The sequence below is a fragment of the Limanda limanda genome, chromosome 17 (genome assembly GCF_963576545.1).
Source record: "Limanda limanda chromosome 17, fLimLim1.1, whole genome shotgun sequence".
In the NCBI taxonomy this organism is placed as follows: Eukaryota; Metazoa; Chordata; class Actinopteri; order Pleuronectiformes; family Pleuronectidae; genus Limanda; species Limanda limanda.
The window spans coordinates 2,371,026-2,388,514 of record NC_083652.1 but is presented as its reverse complement, the minus strand read 5'-3'; the positions used below and the strand labels follow the sequence as shown (position 1 = coordinate 2,388,514).

The window sequence follows — 17,489 nt, the reverse complement described above, 5'->3', positions numbered from 1 at the left end:
CATGCATGTGAGAGCTTCAGGCAGGATTAAGGGAACGCCTTTTCCGGAGAAAACAACTCAGAAAAACAGGATTTTGATCTCGTAAAAACAGAAAATAACAAAGTTCGAAAAACAGGATTTTATCTCGGAAAAACAGAGCTTTTTTTATTTTTTCAAGTGAATGCAATACGCTTCCGTAGAAAGCACATCAACCAAATAACATTTTCAACATTGATGAGAAAAGACAGTTTTTAATTAAAATGAGAGGTGTATCAATGTGTAAAGTATTCATAATTAAGAAAAGTTCTGACAGGTGAAGGGAGCAGTAATGATAGAGGTATTGCAGTAAATGTATATGTGAGTAGGCATATTGTATATTTACAAAATCTAGTTGTAATTATAAATTCAAACGATAAAGCAGAGTGAAGAATTCAAGTCTGTACCGTGTATTGATGAGACATTAATATTATGAAGGGGAAGAAGAGGAAAGAGAAGTTCCATGTGTCCCCTCCCACAATTTAGGCCTATAACAGCATAACCAAGAGCTGCATGGTCCAAGACAGACCTGAACCAGCTCTAGTATAAGCTTTATCATAAAGCAAGGCTTTAAGCCTACTCTTAAACGTACAGAGGGTGACTGCCTCCCGAAATCAAACTGGGAGATGATTCCACAGGAGAGGAGCTTGATAGCTTGAAGCTCTGGCTCCTACTCTACTTTTAGAGATTTTAGGGATTACAAGTAAACCTGAATGCTGGGAGCGCAGTGCTCTAGTGGGGTGATATGTAACTATGAGCTCTTTAAGGTATGATGGTCATATTATCCAGGACATGGTTAAACCTTACACCCAAGCCGGTCCACTCTGTTCTACATCTGCCAATCGGCTTGCTGCTCCCTCACTGCGAGGGACAACTAGCCACCCAACAAAAACACTCTGCTGTCCTGGCTCCTAAATGGTGGAACAAGCTCTCCATTGACATCAGGACAGCATAACGTCTAAACTTCAGTTAGTTTTACTTATATGGCACTTACATAGCATAGCATTACGTAGCACTTTGTAGTTAGGCTTCTTTGAAGCAAATCGTACTTACTTGATTCTTGTTGTTCTGGGTTTGTACCCTCATGGTTGAATGCACTTATTGTAAGTTGCTTTGGATAAAAGCGTCAGCTAAATAAATTGTAATATAATGTCACATATTATTAAGGATTTTGTAGGTGAGCAGGATAATTTTTTATTATATTCTAAATTTAACAGGAAGCCAGTGTAATGAAGCTTATACAGGAGAAATGTGATCTATTTTCCTGGTTCTTGTCAGACAAGCTGCAGAGTCTTTAAAGTTTAAACAGAATGTGCCTAATGTTTGTAATGTTATGAAAAGGCAGTCCGTGAAATTTATTGCAAATGTGAATCAAAGGATAAATCTGGATCAAAGAAAACCCCCTGGTTCCTGGTGGTTTTGCTGGAGGGAAGGGCGATTGTCAACCAGAGTAGCTATATCATTAGATAATGCATCTCTGAGGGACCAAATATTACAACTTCTGTTTTGTGTGAGTTTGATATAAGAAAACTGTTGCCTTTTAACACATTAGGATTGACTTGAATTTAAATTTGTGTCCATTGGATGTCAAAAGACAATTGGATGTCTAGAATTCTATTTTAACACTTTTTTTCGTCTCCACCAGCTCCTGAGTGAGATATTTGGCTTTCTCCCTATTGTCCCCAGCAGTAGTGACTGTGTCTATTTACTGTTTGGTAATGAGCAGGGAGTGGACAAAAGGTCTATCAGAGATCTTTCATTCAAATCAGCTGCCTGCTGCTGCTAAGACTCAAAACACTAAAGCTGTGGGCTATTGAAACAAAATGGATACACTGAGTGGACAGCAGAATAGCAGACACCATTACATACGGTTAGTGTTTACATGAGCATTACTGTTTGTTTCTTGTAGTTGAAGTTCATGTGGGGGAACCTAGCGGTGGGATCTGGGGACCGTTGGAGAGAAGTGTCTGTTCCCTTCCTTCAGCCAGGACAGGTGAGATATCAAGAGGGAAGTTTTCATTTTCTATTGTCTTTAGAAAAGCATACAACATTTTTCACCTAGATCATATTGGCTGCTTTCTCTATGTGGCACTGAATTAAATGGATCTCGTCAGCACATTACTGCCTCCTGACTCTTGCTTTGTATTTCATATCCTTGCTTCCCTGTGATTTCGCTGACCCACTTCATTTTTTCTGCATATTCAGGTCGGGATAGTGAGCGTAGCTCTGTGTGCTCCTTCTGTGGAGGGCTCCTACACCTCCCACTGGCGCCTGGCCCACGCTGGGGAGCAGTTTGGACCAAGGGTGTGGTGCAGTATTGTTGTCGACCCTCTGGCCCCTGCACCCATGATGGCTGATGGGATACTGGTGTCACCCTGTGTCACACCACAGGTAGAAGAAATAGGTGGATGAATGTTGAAGAAATTCATTGAAATTTAGTCATATAAATAATAAATATTGTATAAATATACTTTAAACACTTTATATGTATTGGGGGTGTCCTCGATGTACTGGTATTGACGACAACTGTGATAAATGAAAATAATTATATTGATATTCTATCAATATATAATGGGACTATTATAAACAAAATTGTATAGGTATTGTGATGAAAATTCATCTTGAGATTTGAAATAATGAAATTCTCAGACTGGAGTTGCCATTGAGTCTTTATAATAGTAAGCTCTGCAGAGTTTACACAACAAGCACGGGTGCTCAGAATGGAACAACTGGCCACAAGTTCACAAACGCCAGAACTTATACAAAGAGGCGTTACATAACACATAATATGAAAAAAGAAGACATGCCAGAACTAATACAAAGAGGTGCTTCATAAAACGTAACAAGAAAAAAGATATGAAATCCTCCTCTGTGTCCATCTGCTGTGTCCGTCTGCTGTAGCAAACTCCCTGTTTGCCAAGGTCACAGCAGTGAGACACCTAGTCAGGGGATTTCCACAACCTTAGACACTGGTCAGTGGCATTTTCCACAACAGTATCCCAATATTATTATGTGTTTTGGGCTACTATCTCCAAATATATATGTGGATAGTGTGTGAGGAAATACACGCGATGAGACATAAAGTAAAATACTATTGAAAAAGTGAACTAATCGAACTGAAATGGTTGTCATTTCTTCATGCAGGGTAAAAACCCAGCGGCCAAGGATGGAAAAGCCGGTGCAGCTTCTAGAGAGCTGCCTCTAATGTCAGTGGACCAGGAAGAGTACTTCATCCCCTCTGTAGACCTGCTCACTGCGCAGGTAATAACAATCACAACACTGCTGCACACTTTGCATTAGGGCTCCAAGTTATATTTACTTACTTTTTTATATTTTATTTCTACTCCTTCCACAAGCTGAACAGGGTAACTTAGCCAATGCCCAGTACCAATCTGATATCAGCCCTCTCTGAAATAATCCTTAAATCAAGTCAAGTCAAGAAATCTTTATTATCCCAGAGGGGCAATTTCTAGTATAGCTGGCAATCCGTGCATGACATCAACAGACAATCAATAAATTAAATGTAAATATATACACTCTAAAAATCACACAGACTCCTTAAAAAGGCAGATGTCAGCAGGGACAAATGAGCTTTTAAAAGGACCAGAGGGAAGCAACACAAACTTTTTAAAAAGTGGATCTCTCGGAATACATGATTTGGACAAGACTGACTGAGCCCTCCTCTAAGACCTCATCTTCTAAAGATGAGGATGGTGATTTTGCTGCACAATTTAACAATGCCCTGTTTTAGATCGTTTTTTTTTTAGACCATAACCCAAACCAACAGATAAAGGTAAACATGAGGACATACTCAATAAACCAAGAATAAAACATTTTCGTAAAGTTAAAATCAACATTAAAACCACTGAGATTCTGGTAAAAGCACATATTCTGGTTTGTTTTTTTGCAGTTAGACTTGTGCGATTGTAATATGCGTACGAGTGCAGTGCCTGTTCTAAACATTGGTGTTTTCTTGGCCTGTGTAAATGCTCTTGAGCTATTTTTGAAAGATTATTTTGTCATTAGTGAGTCCTCCTCTAACAGTTCTACAATAAACTGTCACTTTTTTATTGTTTGTGTGCTGGATGTTGTATGCAGAGCTTTATATAAACAGTGTATGGTGCAGAGTGAAGTTAGAAAACTTTTAATGTTTTTCATAAAAATGAAACAGATTGTCCTTTATAACTGTTCATGTGTGTTGCTTATATATAAGTTTGAATGAATTACTTAACTGCTGTTATTTTTTCATACATGGCATGTCGGGTATTTCCAAGTTCAGTTAAGTAATCAACACAGTCTAGCCGTGCAACTAGACGACATGTTGACGTATTCAAATATCTTGTTTTATCCTGAATCTAAAGCTATTCAGTTCGCAATGTGTAGTAGAGAAAAACTGAAAATGGTGACACTGGAGAAGATGAAACCGAAACTGATTCATTGTATTTAAATAATGTTTTGAAACTCTTGAGAACCCAGGATATATCTACCACCAAAACCACCACTTCGTATATTTCCCTTAAAGCCGCTCAACTGCTTCTTTAATTAGCTGTCTGATGTTGTTTATCTGTCAGGATCTTCTCTCCTTTGAGCTGCTAGACATCAACATTGTTCAAGAGTTGGAGAGTGTCCCAAACAACACCCCTGCTGGTAAGAAGAGTTTTAGTGGTTCAAAGTGATTGGGTCCAGAGAGTGAGTGTGTTGTAGCCTGGGTGCCAGACGAACTTAGCCCCGCCCACAACATTTTTTGGTTGGGAAGTTCGGTCTGGAGTCGCTCCGTTGGTGAGAAATTATCCCCGACAGAAGCTGTTCGGACCAATCAAATTGTCAGGGCGGGCTTTATACGATGATGGACAGATGATCAACAGTTACGTAATCAACTATGTCATCAAAGAGCGCTTGGGTTGAATTTGTTTTCCACAAACATGCCTGCCGCTGGAGAGCTGAGATGTGTAGATGCTGCCATTGAGTCTGTTTTAGGAGACATCGACAGCACATTCATTTTGAAAGAGGAACAGAGAAACGCGATCGAAAAGATGTTTTTGCCGTCCTTCCTACGGGATTCATACATCACATACTACGTTGCTCTGATTGATTGAAGGGCTATCCAATTGAGCGAAGAGGCATTTTTTTCCCTGGTGCGGTTGAAACACTCCCCATAATCACAGCCCAATGGAGCGGTCTCAGACTCATATTCTGACTAGAATCATGAGTATGACAACGTCAGGCTAAGTGTGTTGTACTCCGAGTATGATTATAATCCTACTGTTGATAGTATTAAGGACAAAAACAAAATACCAGTACTGGTGTGTGTGTGTGTGTGTGTGTGTGTGTGTGTGTGTGTGTGTGTGTGTGTGTGTGTGTGTGTGTGTGTGTGTGTGTGTGTGTGTGTGTGTGTGTGTGTGTGTGTGTGTGTGTGTGTGTGTGTGTGTGTGTGTGTGTGTGTGTGTGTATAAATATATATATATTAATTCAAGGATATGACTTAACACAGACAAATTGGGTTCTGCATTTCCCTACCTACAAGACTAGTGCCCCTGTTAGTGATTACTCTATAATATTCATGCAGACTGAATATTAAAGTTTTAATTTGACCAGCGCAGCATAGAGAGGCTCTATATGAATGGGTGAATGTTCCTGTTGTGTAAAGCTCTTTCAATGATCATTAAGACTGGAATAGCTCTATGTAGCTCGGTCCATTCAAAACAATTTTAAGGGCTTGTCCAAGTTTCTGAAACAATGTCTACAGCCACAAACACAAAAAGGGATAATTCAAAAACCTGATCATACCTGAGGAACTCATGACTGGGCAAACACTAATTGTGTAAGTGTTCAAAAGCCCCTACTGCAATTACAAATACGGTAGCCTGTGCCAGGCTGGAGTTGATGTAAATATTCTTCTCTCTTTGCTAATTTCCTCCATTCAGACATGACTCCCTGCATATCCCCTCTGCCTCAAGAGGGCCACCTGCAGGACAAGAGCAGTCCGTCTTTGGGTCTGATCCAGGAAGAGGCAGAGGTCATCAACAGCATCATGGGTAATGGAGTTTTCTTCATGATACTTTTTTAACTCCTTGATGGAATTTTTTTTAGGTTAAGATAAGCTGCTCGTATCCATGCACAGAACTCCGGAGATCCTCCGCAGTTTCTCCGGAGGAGATGTATTTGCTCTGACTGGTCCACCAGTTTAAAATCTGTTGAAAGTCCAGGGAGTTGATGTCAGACTACAGCAGGAGATCCTCTACTGGATTTATCGCGAGCGATTGGGGGGTGTTGAAGCTTCTAACATGGGACAGATTCAAAAATGAAAAAAACTAGTCACACACGTAGAAAGAACCGATTAAGATGTCAAGAGGACCTTTGGTAATAAGAGCAGACACCAATGGCGATGTGCTGTAAACAAAATGAAGTTATCTACAGTATGCAGCAGAGTTAATACTGACATCCTGCCTCTGCCTGCTGCACCACCCCTCACCTGAATACTTCTGAAAATTTGATTATGTTGTGAACACGTCTGAGCCGAGAATCTCCTGCTGCATTGCGCATGTGTGAAAGTCAAACTGCAGAGAATGTCTCAAGCAAATTCTCTTGGCTTCCTCTACAGGACAGGTCTTAAAACTGCTATACTGTAGTGTCCTAGCAGGAATGATTCTCAGCATACAGCAGGGCAACAGACTTGTGTACTGCTCTTTTGTATTTAGCATGTTCTTCTACAACATTTTCACTATTTACACTCTAAATTTGTGTCATACTATAAGTAATCAGGAGCTAGTTATGGCAGGAGGGATGTGTGAGCACACTTAGTCAAGCTTGGTTAAAATGATGCTTCGCCTTTCACAACCCCATAAATATACAGTGTAAGGTCAAACCTTTTCACTGTGAATGCTCTGCAGCTGAGAAGCCATTTTCTACAGCGTGAAAAACTAGAAAAGAGCTCTGAGAACGTATACTTCTGCTAAAGCTAATGCCCTCTTCGACCAATAATTTGTCCTGCCACAGTGGCATGCAATGCAGTTGTCTCACTCAAGAACTAGTGTTGCACTCTATATTTTGTGTCCATTTATTTGAATCTGCTCCAAAATTGAATTGGGTCTTACTTGGGCCATGTCCCAAACCTTGACGAAATGTCATGGAATTTAACAAAAGTAATTACTCTCACATGATTTTCATGTTGTCATTTAGGAAAAGGTCTTCATGTGTTTGGTTTGATGTTTATCACTGATCAGCTAAGAAAAAGCTGAAAATGACATTGTTGAATGCGACTGTGTGGGTAGAGTAGGACACGCAGGGCTGGTCAATGAGCTCTCGTCTGTGCCTCAGAACACTCGTCCTCTTGTTACTGGTCCTCAGATGTCCCCCATGGGGCAGGATCTGGAGCTGAAGGGGGTGGAGTCCCGGCTCAGGAGGAGGGGGAGGATGATATCAGTGGCTCTCAGTTTGTTTGTGAAACTCTGATTCGCTCGATGACCCTGGAGGAGGCCCCCGACCACGCCCCTCTGAGAGGGTCCCGACCAGGGACAGGTAATATAAGCAGTTACTGGACTGGAGACAGGTCACTGGTCTGTAGCCGTCCATGGAAATTGTTTACTAGCCTGCAGGTTTTTAGATTGTCCTCAAATTTGAGTGTGTTGTTTTTGTTTCCCAGACTACATACAGAGTAAGTTAAAAATAAGATGAATTAAAGATAAGAGTTAGTAAAAGAGTAATTCTTTTAAAAACTGATCATTTTGGAACATTCAACAAAAAACAACAAACCCAGTCATACTACATTTCAATAAGGCTACAGATGTCATGACATTTGTTGTGGGAAAGAATGTTGAAAATATTTATTCACTGGTTAGTCAGCGTCTTCCAATACAGGAACATAACTACCTGCAAGTTAATGTTGTCATTTTTTACGGCGTTATTTTGTCTCTGGACACTTTGGGGAAAAGTGCTGGAGCTAATCTTCAGCCAGGCCAAATATCACTAAAGTTGATTCACGAAAAAGCTCCACCTTCCTATGTTGAAGCAGCGAAGTCCTCCACTGGACAAAACCATAACACTTTTAACCCGTAAAAATTCTGCCCTCTTACAGGTGTAATGATATTTGATTGTATTGACAAGCTTGTCTGTAAAACTATAGAAGCACCACCAATCACAGATCTCTCTGAAATGTATTGTAGATTCTAGCCAAAGAAAGACCCACAGGGCTTATTCTGCAGCTTTACTGTTTTTGACTTCCTCTTCTCATCGCTTGATGCCGTGACTCCCTCAGGACTCACTGTGGAAACGTATTGGTCAGCAGCATCATTTAATATTCGTGCCGTGCTTGCATTGACCATTTATGGTTGAAAGTGGGTGTGTGGAGGGTGGATTTGGAGGCAGATTCACTTACGAAGGTTTCCAGGTGGACTGTGATTTTTAAAGTGAACATTGCGTTCAGGTGTACGTGGGCACGGTTTTATAAGTCGGGATTTACTTTGGCGTACGCCATTTCCGGCTTTTGTGCGTACGTACACTTTTAGTATAAATCATACGCACTGTTTTATAAATGAGACCCCAGATAAAGCCACTGTGCTCTGCCCAATCAGCTCAATGCTGCCATCTACATTAGCAGCTAGCTGATGAAATAGCCCTTTTGTGGTATTCTCACGTCAAAATGACTGAGCCCTGTCTTAGATCCTGTTTTCACGTCAGCCATCTTACATTAGATTCCTCAAAAAAAAACTCAACCATATGGGTAGTTCAGCAGGTGTGCCAGGTTGGAAGAAGAATTCCTTTGGTTTTCTCTCTGTCTTTAAAGGTTCAGTGTGAAGAATTCAGTGACATCTAGTGGTGAAGCTGCATGATGCAGCTGACTACTCCTCACTTCACCATCCCCTTCCAAACATGAAACAGAACCTTTGACACGTTACGGACCATCGAACGGCAAGAGGATAAGAAAACCACAATTTGTACAATTTAGATGAAACACACTAGTGAAATCATCACTAGGATTATTTTATATTCAATTTCTGCCAATAGATCCATTTCACCTAAATCTTACACACTGGACCTCTGAATCATGTGGTGAATTGTGGGATTGTGCTTGCCCTCCCCTCTCTTCCACAACCAGCAGATGAAATGAATTGCTTTCTACATTGAGGACACTGATGGGCCGAAATTGGCTGATGTTTGAGGATTCCTCCTCTTTTGGTATCAGTACTCCTCCAGCTCTTAGCCAATATTTTGGTATCATTTGTTTCACCCATGCCACTTTCATGTATTTCTACAAGAAGCTTAGAACATCAGGAGCGTTCTTGTATAGCCTGTATAGGACCAGTTCGGGTTCACATCTATTTGGTGTTCTTGCTGCTCAATGGGAGGAATATCAGATGGAATCGCTATCAGATCACGTCTATTTGGAGCAGGGTGTGTTCTTTCCAGGTGCACCTCTTGGTCATGCTTCGAGTTTCTCAGGGTTCCTCCCTTCTTTGTGGTGAAGAGAGATTTCACTAACAGGGTTGTGTAATGAAACAAGTTCTTGCTCATTCTTTTCTGAGCTGTTCTTAGGTGCTCTGCTCGTCTTAAGGTTGTCAGTCGGCAAGGACTGGCTTAGGTCTGCATTGATGGTCTCCCATTAAGCTTTTTCTGAAGCTCCAGGCCCGTTCACCTTTGGTTTGGTTTGTAAAGGTTTCTTCTCCCTTGTTGGTTTTCCTGGCTGTGTGGGCTCTATATCCTCTTCTGCCACTGCCTGTGCTTGAGTGAACTTCCTCAGATAGAGGGGGGGGTTGATGTCCTGCGAACTGTCGCTGGACTTCACTTGACTAACTTGATTGACTTCTTATAAAGTACTAATCAATGCGAGATCCCTGCTCTCTCTCGATCAAGCCCTCCTGTTTCTTTTGTTTTTAAGGCCCTTTGCGGATGTTATTTTCCAGCCACAGGGACACACCTGGAGCTTCTTGTCAGATTCTGTCGTGTTAGCTTTTTGAATTGTGCTTGCCTTCCTCTTTGTCGTTTCCATAACAGGGACATTAGCCGTGTGGCCCATTAGTGACTCGTCTTTCACCCCCACTCTTACCGACTCTAGGGGCATTTTTTGTTTAGTTGTTTTCGTAGCCATTAGTCTGTCTCCTAATACCAATTTGTATTGGATCCTGCCATCATGGGTAGCTTATCCATGGCAGCCTTGGTGGGGTATATTGCCTCCAATCAGAAGTCTTTAATCGCCCTCACAAGCTCTTTCCCCTGTTGTCAGCTATCCTGCTCATAGCGATAACTGGATGCATCCAGCTACAATCATTTAGAATATAGGACAAGATGTTGAATATCCCTTGTATGTTTGAAGGTCTTCTGCACAATTTAAGTTACCAACTACCAGTAGATGTTAGCAGGTGTTAGCAGCCACCAGCGGATGTTAGGGACATAACTTCATTAGTGTCATCATGTGTTTAGGCCATCAATGATACAGGCCAAACTTGAGGGTACGCTTAGGCTTAAGGAAAATCTGACTGGGAACTGGCTTGTATGGCAGCCCTATGAAAGCCATGTGGCCCGCTCAGTAGATCAGACATCATTGCCTCTATGCCTTTTTAAACAAAATAGTTTATATATTTTTTATATTATAATAAATCCTGTCTCATTGTTTACGTTGAGTTTGCGTTGTCTTTTATTGAAGATAACTTGCAATTAATCTTTTTTTAAAAAGTCTTCCTTTTGACCATCTGGTGTTTCGATATGTTTAACATTCTTCCCACAATCAGTAATAAATACCCAAAATGTCCTGGACTGAAATGTCACAAATCACTAATCGGTCTCAAGTGCTTTTGCTGGTAAAAAAGTAATTGGTCAGTTGTGTTGACACAATGACCGTGAAGTCTACTTTGGTATATTCTTTTGATTTTTTTTTAGCATATGACTGAAAGAGAAAAGTGTCACAGTGTCCAACAGTTATCCTCCTGTTTACTCTCAGTGGCACGTCCAGCTGCTCAGGGTGGCTCTTCCTCTTCCTCCTCTTCCTCCTCCTGCCTGAACAGCAAATCACCGAAAACAGAGGAGACTCCAGACAGTAACCCCAGCAGTTCCAACAACACCCTCAAACCACCTGCTACACTGAAGGGTTCCCTCCCTTCCCCACTGAAAGCATTCCTACCTGCAACCACGTCTGTGGCTCTGACCCCGGGGCCCGGCCCCAACTCTGCACCAACCCTGCTTCCTCCTTCAGCCAGGGCCTCCACAGCCACAGGTGAGAGCAGTAGACACAGTGGTTGAGTTGTTAAGTCATGCCATGCGAATCATACGTTTACACTAGTGTTTTTTCACAGTTCAATGGGACATTTTGTATAATTTTTCACTCATTTTTTTCTTCACTTGAATTGATAAAAGAGGTTAAATGTATTGGTTTGTGGAAAATTACATTGTCTTGTAGTTGACCATTATATATTGTGCTCTTAGCTGATCAAACGTATCGATTCTGACTGGAGCTTTCTCTTCAATAAGTCTGAGATGCAGACATAATTTCTGCTTATACTTTGGTGAAAGCAGCTTTCATTTGTAAATGCCTTTAAAGATAACCCTTTGTTTTCTCTGCAAACCTGAGCAGCTTGATGTTTATATGTCATGTCATGCTTCTGTCCATCAGTCCCATTCTGATCAAAACATTATGAGGTAATTTCTCCCTGTTTGGCGCTCTTTGGACCTTTAAGGATGAAATCAGAATTAGAGTCTGGTGGTCAAAGGTCAAAGTCACTCTGATCTAAAGTTGGTCCCATTATTGTGAACATGATATATCAGGAATGCATGGGAAAATAATCATAACATCTGGCACAAACATTTACTTAGACTCAAGGAATAACTAGCTAGAATTGTTTTGGTCAAAGGTCAAGGTCCCTTTAAACCTTCACAAAATGTTTTGGGCTCAAGATTTTATAAGCTTATTATGATGAAATACAATTTATACTTTTCATTAAATCCCTTCGCAGTCTTCACCACATATTTCAAATGTTTGAATGTGCAGATGCCAGAACACAGCAGGCGATCCTCTGCAGAATTCACAGTGAGCGTGTTGGTGCGTTGATGATGTTTTTAACACGTGACAGATGTATATTTAAAAAAAATTAAAAAAATAATACAAATATCTCAGGATCGAAATGCCGTGCCATACATGTAGAAGACACAGACAAAGATGTCAAGAGAGCTTTTGGTGATAAGGGCCTATGCCAGTGTTGAACAAAAACATGATCTTGGCAGCAGAATGTTGACATTATGTCCTGCCTCTGTCTGCTGCACCAGCCCTCGCCTGAACGCTCCGTAGACTTCTGTGTGGTGTTGAATGCATTGGAGCAGAGATCTCCTGCTGCATTGTTCATGTATGGAAGGCAATCTCCAGAGAAAGCCTGACAGAATTGTGCAGACATCCTCCCGAATTCATGTCTCAAAACAGCTTTATTGCCTCACTCTCCTTCCAGTTTTGTGTGTTTTCATCGAAGCATCAAACCTTTTTTTGGGATTCTAATGCAGATGAGGTTAAACAGTCCCACATGGAGAGCATCTGTGTCAAGCCAAGGGTGAAGGAGAGGGAGAAGGAGCCAGGGGAGGAGAAGGAAAACGAAGGAGGGGAGAAGGGAGAAGAGAGAAGAAGTCGCTCCTCCTCCACCTCTTCAGAGGATTACATCATCATCCTCCCTGATTGCTTTGACACTAGCCGGCCACTGGGGGAGTCCATGTACAGGTATGTGCCATGTCAGCACAGGAGTAACAGAACTCGTCACAATGTGTTGTTGTGGGAATATGTGGGTGAAGTTACTCCAACATGGCGGCTGGATGTTGTCTGATGTGTATGTTGTTGCTGTCCCTTTAATCTCCAATTCCTTGTCCTGTTGCAGCTCTGCTCTGTCCCAGCCTGGTGACATCTCAGCCAAAACCCCCACAGACCTTGATACTCCGACTTCTGACCTTACTGACCACCCAAGCAGTACTGCTGAGGACGGGGGAGTAGCTGAGGCAAATGAAGCTTCAGTGACAGAGTTGTCGGGCACCAGCAGTGCCAACGACATGCTTTGTACATCTCAAACGCTGGATGATGAACCACTGACACCTGAAGTGGTGGCCACACATAAAGCCATCGTCTCACCAAGGTCAGTACTAATGACGAGATATAAGAAAGGCCATTATCTCCAATCCCTGTGTCATTTTTTTGTTGAATTCAGTTTATTAGATGAACAGGGTCCATATACAAAACAATCTTTGCATCTGGGGTTCTTGAGCAGGAAAATATAAAATAATCTATCCATCCATCCATTATCTCCATTGCTTATCCTTTGAGGGTTGCGGATGATTAGCTGGAGCCAATCCCAGAGCGAGGGGGAGGATATTCAGTACAATGGACAAGTCATCAGTGTATTGCAGGGCTGACATACGGAGACAAACAACTAGGGCTGTCAAAGTTAAAGCGTTAATCTATGAGATTATTGTGACCTAGATTAATGCGATAAAATATTTTAACGCAGTTAACGCAGTTTTGTTTACATCCGATGTGAGGAAGAAAATTCAGCTCCTCGAGCAAGCTGCCAGCGTCGCCCTTCAAACACAGCCCGTCGAATGATTAGTCCCGTCTGAATGAAAGCACAGCAAACTGCACAAGGACAGCAGGAAGAGTTGCTAGTTCAAGATGTTGCCACCCGGTGGAATTCTGCCTTGGAGGTTATCAAACGGATCCAGCGAAACAAGGGTCCACTCGCTGCTACCCTGGCTCTGCGCTGGCTGAACTATATTTCTTTTATTTTGCCGTGTTTGTCTTATTTTGAAGGCCCACAGCAGGAACTTCTGGGTTTTAGTGTAGCAGCGCACCCTTTACTATCTCAGAAGCAGATTCCCCCGGTCTGAGTGAGTTGTGTCGCTCTGTCTGTTAGTGTTTTAGTTAGTTTCTAATGGTTATTTTAGTGTATGAAACTGGTTTAGTAATATGGAACTTTTCTTTTGTAGATAACTGTGACTGTGTCCCGTTGTATGTTACAGAAAATAAAGTTAAACTGTTTCACTAAGCCTAAGAACTTCTCCGCAGTTTGCTCCGTTCAATGTCGGTTGTGGAGGGTAAATTACGTATTCTTCACTCAAGCCGATGTGGAGAATACGTATTCGTAATGGTGTCTCAAATACACTTTTTTTTTTTACCTTTTACTAATCTGGATGTTTCACTGAAGAAAGAAGCAGTGTTATTGTTTCCAAGGACATTGGGAATATTTTCAGCTGTTGTTTTTAAATATTTTTTTTTTTTTACACAATTTATCATACATGATATTAAACGACATGGCTGCCACTTTATAGGTAGGTGTTATAGGCCTGAGTCTCTTTGAAAACACAGCATTGTGTAAAATACAGGCTGTCTGAAGTGATTACTTGTTAATTCATTAGATTTAGTCTTTAGAAGAAAAACAAACTTTTAATCGCGATTAATCGCGATTAATGAATTTCAAAATGTGAGATTAATTAGTTAATTTTTTTTAATCTATTGACAGCCCTACAAACAACACATTCACACTCACATCTGCATGTCTTTGGACTGCAGGAGCTGGAGTAAACAGAGAAAAACCAACACAGACACATATAGAACATACAAACTCCAGAAAGAAGGGCCCATATAAAAGACAATACCGTAAATCAGGCACATATCAGCTAAATTAACAAGTGGTGCTGAATACGTCAAACTTTAAAATAATAGTACACTGATGGTGGCTCCAAATATTGTTTGTAAAGAGTATATAATGGTTTAACGTAGTCACCCCTGAGACCAGCTTGTAGCACAATAAGGTAAATGTGAGGAAATCATTGAGTACATTAACAGTTTAGTAGCATTAACAGGGTATTTGTCTAATATGTCTTAAACTCTTTAACATAGATTGTATATATAAATGGACCATGCGTCACCACTTCCTCCCACTAATGAATCCCAGATACGAAAGTCACTTTGTCAGTGTCAGGTTCCCCTGCTTTCTCATCCTGAGATTATCTGTTTTCTTTTAGTTGTTTTCATTTTTGCGTCTGTCGCGTGTTAGAAGCCCCTCCACTTTCTCACTGTTGGGATCCCGCTTTGTTCTCACATCGTCTCACGACTTTCTGCAGACTTTGTACTAGGGGGCCAGGTGGAGAAAGTCTGCAGAAAGTCTGGAGGTCTTCAATCGGACATTTGCATTCACACATACACGTCCTCCAGAGAAACAGCAGAGGATCTCCAGAGTTAAGTGCATGTCTGAAAGCCTATTGAACTCTCTGTTGTGCTCCGTTTTGAATAGGCATACTGTTTTCATTCACTAATCAATTATAATATGAATTTTTTTCTTTAAAAAAAAGCCCTCCGCGGACTCATAGTCTCTAACAATCTGAATTTTCAAATGAATGCTGAAAATGTAAACAGTATTTATGTAATAAAAAGAGAAGAGCAGACTGGTTGGTTAGACATGATGTCAGTTTTGAAAATAGTTGCTTACAGTATAGCTTGTCTCAAACAGAGATGTAAACTTCAGTGCATGTCTTCTCAGAAAAACAACATCCCCGGGATTTACAAACAGTTTATAGAAATTGATCACAGGGAGTTTGTTGTACACACTACAGCTCATCATTGCTTTTCGGCTCAATGATTTCTTGTTGTAGACATTTGGGTCACATGCTCATGCAGTGGCTTGGTGTTTGCTTGGAGTTTTATGTTGTTTTGTCTTGTTTTTTTCATTTAACAGTTTTATGTTTTGTTTTAAGCAATATGTGTTTTTCCAGTTACTGGCATTTCAGGAGTATTGGCTACAATTTACAAAGCCAATTTCAAACCACCCTGCCCAGATCCAATACATTAGAGCAAGGCTAATCGATTACAAATTCAGTTAGGCCAGATTTTCAAACAAAGAAATTTAGCTGGGCCAGACATTTTCATCGGCCAGTGAGCAGCAGGTAATGACAAATCCTAAACCAACATAACTAAATGTATTGGAAAACAAGTAATGTTTATTCATTGTTTCCTTTTAAAATGTGGTCACATCTGACACAGGTACATGAATTTTAGGTAGTATCAATACTTTATTCCACTTTTGAAGTAATCTTTTTTACATTTTGGTCATATCTGACCTAGGCACAACTCAAATTGCATAAAAAAATAACATAATGCACAGTATTAGCAATAACTTGTTTCCCTTTTGAATTAAAAAAGATATTTTGGTCATATACACATCACATCAAAAAGTGCATTTAACAGAATAAATAAGATGTATCAACGCTATCAGTGCACACACCCATAACAAGTGATGACAGTCACTAACACACAAATACATTTTACTACTGCTTAGGCATGGCTTTGTTACACATCCCACATTATATTGATTTGTAGGCTACAGAGACCCTGCTGACTTTCTTGTTGGGAGAGGCGAGATTTTTTGTTCTGAACAAGAGCAGTGGATTTAATTTCATAAGATAACAATGCAAATTCGAAGGCATTGGTGAAGAGTGCTGTCTGTCAGGGAGCAACGTGAGCTGCTTTATTTTTTCTTTAAATGTGAAAATCTTGATTCACATGTGTATGTTGATCCAAACATAATGAGCACTGTGGTTGCTAATTTCTTAATGTTGGTGAACTGTTCTTCATTGAAATCAGCCCAAAACATAGCAGGCCCTTTTGTGTGAAGCTCCTGTGCCATGGTAATGGATGATTACATTTCAGCAAGTTTGAGCATGAAATTCCCCTCCTCGATGGAAGGGAGCACTTCCTTTGCTCTGGCGCATAAGTCCCCTTCTGTTGCAACAGTGAACAGGTCTCTGGCAAAACCCATTACCTCTGTGGGCAGAGCAAGTCCATCCAATCGTCCAGCAAAGTTCTCTTTCAACCTCACACCAAAATCTGTCAGCACATCTGTGATTTGTGCCGGGGATGAGATGCATTTGTGGAGCGTTTGAAAATGCAATGCAGTGCATTGCATTCATGGTCTGTACTATTGTAGGAATTTTGGCTCTCTGTTTTTCTCCGCGTTTCTTGCAGGACCACAGGCTGGGCAACTCAGAGGGTTGCTTCTGGGCCGCATGTGGCCCGTATTCCACCATTTGATTAGGCCTGCATTAGAGAGTTCCTTCTCCAGTAGAATACATCCTTTGACCCTCCCAGTGCAACCTAGATTTAAAACTTGTTTTTATTCTAAGGTTTTGGGCATGCCCGAAAGTTTTTTCCATTGATATAAAAGCTTGAAAAATATCTTACCCTTGACTCTGCACAGTCCAGAGAGCAGTGGAGAAACAGATGCTGACACTGCTGCTACTACTGCTGCTGCTCGGGAAGGAGCTGAGGGTTCTGAATTGTACCAAACTGAGGATGGTAAGCATATCTCCATCAGTTTGAGTCTGAGTAGAGTTTAGTCTTTAATATCTTGTCATCCATGCGGATACTGACAAATAGGTATGATTACTGACAGAGTTTTTGAAACTGGATCAATCTGTGATGGAGTCAAGGATGATTATGATACTGTGATATTTTGTTGTCC

At 41.0% G+C, this 17,489-nt stretch overlaps 1 protein-coding gene across 2 annotated transcripts in view; it reads left to right on the top strand.

The window, feature by feature from the left end:
• The window catches only part of nbr1b (NBR1 autophagy cargo receptor b), a 38,335-nt gene that overhangs the window by 13,793 nt on the left and 7,053 nt on the right, over positions 1-17,489 (top strand). Inside the window, exons 11-20 of one of the 2 annotated variants that reach the window (XM_061089615.1) lie at positions 1,925-2,008; positions 2,221-2,406; positions 3,160-3,276; positions 4,587-4,662; positions 5,940-6,050; positions 7,363-7,533; positions 10,949-11,221; positions 12,496-12,706; positions 12,861-13,112; positions 17,226-17,323. In XM_061089615.1, coding sequence (XP_060945598.1) covers positions 1,925-2,008; positions 2,221-2,406; positions 3,160-3,276; positions 4,587-4,662; positions 5,940-6,050; positions 7,363-7,533; positions 10,949-11,221; positions 12,496-12,706; positions 12,861-13,112; positions 17,226-17,323 — 1,579 coding nt within the window. The remainder of the gene's footprint in view (positions 1-1,924; positions 2,009-2,220; positions 2,407-3,159; positions 3,277-4,586; positions 4,663-5,939; positions 6,051-7,362; positions 7,534-10,948; positions 11,222-12,495; positions 12,707-12,860; positions 13,113-17,225; positions 17,324-17,489) is intronic. The other variant, XM_061089616.1, reaches the window with a different exon arrangement.